At 42.9% G+C, this 8,850-nt stretch overlaps 1 protein-coding gene across 1 annotated transcript in view; it reads right to left on the minus strand.

Moving 5' to 3' along the window:
• Nucleotides 1–8,850, minus strand: part of LOC138966848 (L-threonine ammonia-lyase-like) — a 30,279-nt gene that overhangs the window by 21,331 nt on the left and 98 nt on the right. Inside the window, exons 2-7 of the mRNA XM_070339204.1 lie at nt 6,405–6,587; nt 5,563–5,633; nt 4,437–4,482; nt 3,824–4,009; nt 3,421–3,476; nt 2,806–2,968 (exon numbers count right to left, since the gene is read on the minus strand). Of these exons, the coding sequence (XP_070195305.1) occupies nt 2,806–2,968; nt 3,421–3,476; nt 3,824–4,009; nt 4,437–4,482; nt 5,563–5,633; nt 6,405–6,575 (693 nt within the window). The 5' untranslated portion in view covers nt 6,576–6,587. The remainder of the gene's footprint in view (nt 1–2,805; nt 2,969–3,420; nt 3,477–3,823; nt 4,010–4,436; nt 4,483–5,562; nt 5,634–6,404; nt 6,588–8,850) is intronic.

Here is an 8,850-nt window from a genome sequence, read left to right on the forward strand (position 1 = left end):
TGGAGGCAAGCTCCAACTGCTGACGACCTGCCTCTTCCGAAGCGATAAGAGTGTTCTCCGAAAAGAGCACGCCGTCATCCTTCTTGATAGGCTTGGCCAACAAGGCGAGCATCTCCTGCGGAACCGGCAAAGAGGCCCGCGGGAGAGCGAACGAGGCCAACAAATTTCGGGTAGACTTCTGCAAAACCAAGCGCTTGTGGGAAGACAGCGCGAACGCAGAAGCCTGAGCGGGCGAAGCCATCCACTGCTGAGCCTGCTCCGGAACTGAGCCGTGAGGCACCAGCAGCGGAACCGGAAGTGAAGGAATTCCGCTTCCCGAAGGCGAAGGTTTGGCCAACACCTGAGACAGCTGAAACGCTACGGATGGAGACTCCATAAACCGGAAGTAAGAGTCATCATCCTTCCCAGAGCGAAAGTCAGCCATCGCGGACGGGGCCGCCGAAGCGGCAGCCGAAGAGACCGAAGCCCCTTCCGCGAAATATCTGGACGTGACCTCAGCAGCAGCCTCAAGGGCCGCTTTGAGTCTCTCCGGATAACCAGCACGTACAGAATCACTGATGACGGACTGAACGTCCGAAACATCCGGCGAAGGACCGAAGTCCACGTTGCTGGTAGAAGGGCGGTGAACGCCGTAACCGGAAACCGGAAACCCATCCAATCCAACACCATCCGAACTCATGCCCTGTCCAGGGTAAGAGTAAGAAGACGGCACGCCCGCAGCCGCCGGAACCGGAACCGCAGTCGAAGCGACAACCGAAGGAGGAAGTGCTGACTGCCCCGGCCAGGGCTGAGACAATGCCTGCCCGAAGGGCTGGCGATGCTCACTGGCAACCGCCATCCGGGAGGAAGCGGAAGCCGAAGGAGCATTAAATCCGGGCGGAGCCGGAAAGGCATCAGACGCAACCGCGAAGAGCGGAAGAGCAGACGCCGAGGACGGAGGCCGGAAGGCCGAATGCCCGGAGGGCAACGTCCGGTCAGCCCCGGAAACCACCACAGTGGGTGCGTACATTGGGGGACCTATGCTTCCGGCGAGTGCCGGAAGCGCAGCAGCCGGAAACGGCTGCCGCCATTGCTCAGCAACACAGTGGTCTTCGACGAAGCCAAGGTGAGACTGAACAGAGCTTTGCGGGTCGTGAACCCGCCGAAAAGGGCTGTGTCCCAGCAGGGAGCGTCCGACGGTCTCACGAGGACCTGTGGACCAGCCCGACTTACTTGAGTCGCCAACCACGGCGGTAGAAGACGACGCAGCAAACACATCCGTCCTAGGCAAAGTCACGGCCGGAAGTGGAAAGGAAGCCAACGACGGAACAACGGAAGTCGCAGGCTTGGAACGTAACATCTCCTCTCGCACCAACGTACGAAGCTCCGGAACCAACGAAGAAAGTAACGAAGAAACCAGAGACGCCGAATCTGCAAGCGGCAGAGAAGGCGAGCGAGAAGAAACAGTACATGCAGGTTGATTAGACTGCCCCACAACCGAATGGTCATTCGGGGCAGAGATAGGAACCGACAAAACCGCATTGTTAGCCGCGTCGGAAACAACAACCAAAATAGGCTTAGTAGAGGAAGATTTAGGTTTAACTTTACCCTTCACATCGGCCTTGCCGCGCTCTTTATCCCTGTCAGACATGCTGACAAACCAAAATGGCGACAGTTAACAAAATGGCTACCAAAAATACGTGACCAACACGTGGCCGAAAATTTCTAGTAGCAACAGAAAAATACGTTCAACAAGTAAAAAAGGAACGAGCTCACCAACTACCAGTGCAGCAGGCGAACAGACGGGTAAGTGGGTGCCGGTGGGTGTCTAAGCAAACACCAAACAGCGCAAATCCACGAGAGCCAAAAATCAACAACCTGCTCCTTAGAAAGCTGAAGTGTCGAATGATAGGGGTCACGTGGTCAGTAGCAGTAGTGACGTGGCACGCAGGATGGGAGGTAACTCCCTGGGTGCGTGGTCATTACTATGGCTACGTTTACACTTTTTTAGTTGGGGTTGCTCCCCTTTAAGACGGGTAGCCTTTTCAGACCTTAGCACTTTAGACTGCGTCAATGCTACATGTGATTCGGAGTAGGAATATGTAATTTAATCCGAATATATCATATTTATATGTTTTTGGAATCAGCAAATGATGGAGAATAAGATAAACGTAAATTTGGATCGTTTTATAAATTTTTATTTTTTTTTACAATTTTCAGATTTTTAATGACCAAAGTCATTAATTAATTTTTAAGCCACCAAGCTGAAATGCAATACCGAAGTCCGGGCTTCGTCGAAGATTACTTGACCAAAATTTCAACCAATTTGGTTGAAAAATGAGGGCGTGACAGTGCCGCCTCAACTTTCACGAAAAGCCGGATATGACGTCATCAAAGACATTTATCAAAAAAATGAAAAAAACGTCCGGGGATTTCATACCCAGGAACTCTCATGTCAAATTTCATAAAGATCGGTCCAGTAGTTTAGTCTGAATCGCTCTACACACACACACACACAGACAGACAGACACACACACACACACACACACGCACATACACCACGACCCTCGTTTCGATTCCCCCTCGATGTTAAAATATTTAGTCAAAACTTGACTAAATATAAAAAGGGGGGTTTCCACTGTATATAGGAGGAAATTGACTTAATGTTAATGTTGGTGGCCATTATTGAGTTTAAACTTTAAATTGCAATTCTGAAAAGCGGGGATCACGAAGCTGAAAAAATGTAAATCCTGTAAATACAAATCTGCACGGAGAAGGAAAAGTAGCTCATCCGTGATCAAGCAATAGTTTTCCAATTTTACTTGCAATGATCTGAACGTTGGGATTGAGACTCTTGATGGCAACGGCTGCTCCAGCAATCAACCCTCCTCCCCCCACAGGAATGACGCAGGCGTCTAAATCGGGGACCTGGGATAGTATCTCCAGTCCCATCGTCCCTTGGCCAGCTAGAATATTTGGGTGGTCATACCTTGTGCAAAAAAAAAGAAGAGAAGAAAAAAACTGAAAAATCAGCATTCTATATCGCAGTAACTGCATCAGAAGCATGCTGAAAATATGATTGTCACCAGTCTGATCTGTGAAGTCCACTAACATTTGTTTTCAAATAACAGCAGTTGCCATAGATGTATCACTTAAAAATTTTCAGGACATAATAACATAATTCATGTCCAAAATAAGTGTACTTGTTAAAATTAAGGAGGACCTCGCAGTCACAAATCACATGTACATTAATAGCTTCTCAGATGAAATAAACACATTTGAAGATATATATATACACAATGAAAATCTACTGATCAGACACTCAAAATCATTGGCAGATTTAAGGCATGGCAAGTCTACAAGAAATTAATGACCAAAGATATCTGAATTAGTATTTAAGCATACAAATTCATTGGTTGAAAGAAGTTCATAAAGTCTTACCCATTAATGTACAGAAGACCCTTTTTCTTTGCAATCCTCAAAGCAAATTTCTTGGACTGAAAGAGAAGAAAAAATACACAGTTCAATTTCTGACCTACCAACCCTGGCAAAAATCACACACACAAATCAGCTTGATTAACTTTTAACTTCCCTTGCACGATAAGTACAGTTGTTTCCTCCAGTGTTCATGGCAAGATCTGATCATATACAGCAGTCCCTGCGATGTTCGCCCCTCAGAGTGAGCGAACACATGACATGTACAGATAGACTTGCTCGACGCGAAAAATTGAATTGCCTGGTACCTCTCATGAACGGACACCCTTGGGCCATGGCAAATCTGTCCATTGCAGATGACCGGTCACAGGAGGAGTGCCCCCCCCCCCCCCCCCCCCCCACCTCTTACCTCCCCAATGTCGTTGCCTTTGACAATGACGTTAGCTCCATACTGACGACACGCCGAAACCTTCATAAGCGGAGCGACTATTGGCATCACCACCGTTATAGGGATTCCCAGAGATTTGCCGTGGAATGACAACGCCAGAGCATGGTTACCTGCGCTGGCCGCAATCACCCCTTTGTTCTGTTGATCCTGCAAGAGACCGTTGCGAAAAGTACACCCACCTACATTACAGTGGTACTTCGCTTTTAAGACCATTACAAATCCAATACGATCAGGTCTTAAAAGGGAGCAAGTCTTAAAAATGAGGTAAATGTACACTTTTAAAAACAACAAATTTGGAAAACTAGGGTTTTAAGAGGAGGATTGTCTGAAAATGGGGGTCTTAACCTTGACCGTATGATGCTTTGGACTACACAGTCTAGATGATGTACGTTGGATTGTGGAGGCTGTAGCAATTTTTTTTTCATGTCCGTCTTATTTTTCATGTCAGATGTCACCACAGTATGAACTTCAGGTTTACATCTTAACTTCAAGTTATGTCAAAAAAAGAGTAATTCACAAAAACATGCCTTGGACATGTATTGAATTAGATACTTTTCAAAATGTATGAACTAACCGCAGACAGCTGTAGCAAGGTGTACCTTGCACCTCTTTCTTTGAAACTGTAACAAATAGATTGGCCAAGTTTACTGATATATATTTTTTCATTGCAAACAGAATTTAAATCAAGTGAACCTGAGAAAATAATGATAACAGGTTTAGGCCTGGAACCTGTGTAGCGGTTTTAAGTTTCTCTTTGGCCCAGCTTTCTCATTTGGTCACTGCGCATGCTCAAACAGGGGAGAGAAATCTCAGCCCCTGTACATCCTGGGCTCAACTTTCTCCCTTGGACCAGCTTTCTTCTCAGCTAACAATCGTGAACCAGTTTTCTCAGTACTTCTGTGGAGCTGCATGCATTTAATAGACAAATACGTTTACTTTTGCATCAACATTGCTTTTTTATTGACTGTACAGTGTCAAGACTTTGTGAAACAGACATCAACATTTATGATTGAGAAACTCATTCAATGAAAAATCTAAGACCGTGTACATCATGTGCCCAACTTTCTCCCCGCAACAATCTTAACTACATATACAGCCATGCAACCTGTTTGTGTGTAGCTGGAGTAAGTCAAAGAGTAAAGTGAGACAGAATTGGTTTGGAGGCCAAGTGGTGTCATAATTCTTGACATGCGCAGTGACCGATCGAGAAAGCTGGTCTATGAGAAATTTAAGATCATTAAACCATTAAAAAAAATGTATGTTAAAAGAAATTATTTTTAAATCATAACAGCAGGACCAAGTGGGTCTACTCTGAGAAACACACAATAAGCGTGATACAAAGAACATGAACAAGAGCAAACACTTTATTATATATGTATCTGTAGTTTTCATTGACATTAGACCGCCAAAGTAAAAGGACATTTATTTGATTCGTCAATACATCAGTACCTGTAAAATAAGAAGAAAACTTGCTTGTAAAAAAAAGCTTGGCTGGTTTTGAGTACATCTACAGATAGTGCTTGTCCCAAGCCCAGCGCAGAGAAGCTTCAGTGGGCTGTGTGCAGCTGGGGTCAGTAGCACATAGTGACATTTTTCCTTCTCCTGTATATCTCATTTGTAGGGAGTTGTTTGATTTTAGGGTAGAGGTGAGATCTCCAAGCAAACTTTGCATACTTTGACTGACTGCAATGACTGATTACCTTCCAGTGTATTGAAGGAATTCCTTCTTGAAGTAGATCTGCATGTCATACTGGCTAGACATCTGAGACAACTGTAGAGAAAAGCACAGAAGAAAATCCCTGCAAAATGTTATTAAACCAAAATTATAGTATTTTATACAATCAAGCCAGCAAAAGGTCTTAAAGATCGACAGCTTAAAGCAAAAAGCTGATTCTTAACTACTGTACAGAAACTTTCCTGTGTATTACTTGACTAAACCATTCCAGTCTACACTGTGGAACCCCCCTATTCAGATCCTAGTTAAAATTTTCTGTAAATACGACTGAACATTTTTCTTCATTTTGAGACCAAAATTTCTTGTGATTTTGACGTGGCTATATTTTTCCAATTTTTAACAAAACAAAATTGTCACAGTAAAAAACGTATCCTGTCATCATAAGAAAGTCATGTGTTTGTAAGCGCAAACCTAAGTTAGGCCTAAAAAAAAAATAGGTGTGGTTACGGTAACCCGACCTACCCTATTTTTGGGGGCCGACCCTATAACTTTTTATTACATTTGTCAAAAAAAATACCAAAAAAAACCAAGTAAACGAGTGCAGAAAACGCGATGAAAGCGAAAGCGCCCGAGTCGCACACTTATTTCCCTGTCAAGTAGGTTTAATTTGTACACATTAGAAAAAAAAGTAAAAACAAAAAAAAAGTGATTGCCTACCTTCCTACCCTATTTTTTTTGGCTATGTTACCGTAACCACACCTATTATTTTTTTTTGCCTTATTAGCCTAAAACAGAAAATATATATATGGGATCCAACAACAGTTTTCGTAGTTCACTGGAACTGGCAGACTTCTACTGAATACTCACAGAACACGGTGTCTGCTGAATTCCATCACGAATCTTGTACGCAGCAGCGCTGATCTCTGTGAAGTTGAGGGCTACTGGATTTTCAGGATCGCAGAACTCATCTCTGAGCATGTGATCGGGAATCTCAACATCTTCATCCTCCTCATAATCCGCAATAGAATTGTGTTCCATGTTGAATGGACACTGATTAAAAGAGAGAGAGAGAGAGGTGGGGGGGGGGGGGTAAGAAAAGAAAATACAAAAGCCTTACCAGAATTGAATCAACAAGAAATTTCAAACACTGCTTAAAATTGGACTTTAAAAAAAAGAAAGAAAAAAGCCCCATAAATAACGATCGATTCTGATCAATCCATTTTCTCAAACAAGTACTATCACACAAACACAAACACGTTAAACAATTCAAAAGTGACTGCATGCAGGAGAGAGAGAGAAACGTTACCACATACATGTAACTCCATACTGTGAATTCACAAAACTAAACTTAGCTCAACAAAATGTGATGGCATATAGTCCTTATCTCAGAATCAACATTCTTTGCTTTATGGCAGGATGGGACTTTGCCCTTTGTAAAATGCACTTTGATCTGTCAACAAGTGGTCAGTACTATCCTTAGCGGATTATGACTTTATTCAGTTATTCTGCAGAAAAACAGAAATGCTGGAGAAAAACTGTTTGTTTCTGCAGCATTTCTGCATAATGTCATCTTTCGCGAGAGCAACGTTTTTTTCTGCAGTAAAACAGTTTTACTGCAGTAAAATTGAAATCAAGAATGCTGCAGTAAAACGGTGATGTTGTTTTACTGGAGAAAAACTGTTTACACTTTTTCTTCAGCATTATGGCATTATTCAGTTATTCTGCAGAAAAACAGAAATGCTGGAGAAAAACTGTCTTTTCTGCATAATGTCATCTTTTGCCGAAGCAACGGGTTTTTCTGGAGCAAAACATTTTACTGCAGTAAAATTGAAATCAAGAATGCTGCAGTAAAATGGTGCTGTTGTTTTACTGCAGAAAACCTGTTTACACTTTTTCTGCAGCATTTTGTACTGGCTCATTATAATGTTAGAGCACGCGAGCCCCCCTCTGTCGAGAGATGGACTCATCCAGAATTACCAATAGTTGTGCGTGACACGAATGTATTTTGTCTGTCTGACTTCCTTTCCGCCGGAAGTTCAAAGTTTCAAATTAAACAATGGCACCTGTCAGCAACATTGTCACATTTTCCCAGACGAACGCAGTAGTCCACTTCGTGTTCGATTTGCTTCAGAAATTGTTCACGTTCGGCCGCCATTGTGAAGTTGAATATAATGCCCTTATGCTACACGCCTTCTGATTGGTACACTGCGGAACAAACTATTATACTATCCCAGGGGGCGACGAATACAAATGCTACTTTACAAGGTCGTTCGTTTTTCTCCAGAAAAACTGTCACAGACTATTCTGAAGAAAAAGTTAATTGCAATAATGCTGCAGAAAACCAAGTAAACATTATGCTTCAGAAAAACTGTTTTTCTGCAGTAAAAAAACGTTGCTTCGGGGAAAGATGACATTATGCAGAAATGCTGCAGAAAAGACAGTTTTTCTCCAGCATTTCCGTTTTTCTCCAGAATAACTGAATAATGTCGTAATCCACCAAGAGCCAGTACAAAATGCTGCAGAAAAAATGTAAACAGGTTTTCTGCAGTAAAACGGTGCTTAGCATTCTTTATTTCAATTTTACTGCAGTAAAATGTTTTGCTGCAGAAAAAAAAGCTGCTTCGGCGAAAGATGACATTATATGCAGAAATGCCGCAGAAAAGAACGGTTTTTCTCCAGCATTTGTCTTTTCTGCAGAATAACTGAATAAAGTCATAATCCGCTAAGGATACAGTACTTTTATCAGTCGTTCTTTGTGCGCATGCCTCTGTTTACATGTGGAGGTGAAGGTCACCTTTAGGAAGGTGTGTCTCGGTAATCCAATCAACATGCGTAACCTTCTGAAATCTCGGTGAGGACCCCAAAACTTGACACGGTTCAGTGGAAATATCAATTAAGTCAAGGAAACAAAAGAAAACGAACAAGCAAACAAGTAGTGTACTCCGCGGATCATTCATTTGATTCTTTTGTCAATCTCTCAGTCATCAACACGTTGGAGAGAAACTTGAAAAATAAGTCGAAGAGAGGAGTGTGTTTTGCTTATCATAAATCTCAACTTTGATTGGGCTTGCCAATAAAACTTGCTCAAGACAATTTCACAGCTCTTTAAATGTATTCTCCAATCGTACTCTATGGTATCGGATCATACATGTTCACTCTCTTGACTACTGCTGGCATGGCCAAACTTGCGGTAGATCCTACTTGTCGGAGTTGCCTGCCAGCGAGCCACACACACTACTATCACCGTTCCTCCGCGATTAAAGTTGGTGTGACCAAAAAAAAAGGAAAAGAAGGATAAATGAGAACAGTGAGA

The sequence above is a fragment of the Littorina saxatilis genome, linkage group LG5, assembly GCF_037325665.1.
Source record: "Littorina saxatilis isolate snail1 linkage group LG5, US_GU_Lsax_2.0, whole genome shotgun sequence".
NCBI lineage: Eukaryota > Metazoa > Mollusca > Gastropoda > Littorinimorpha > Littorinidae > Littorina > Littorina saxatilis.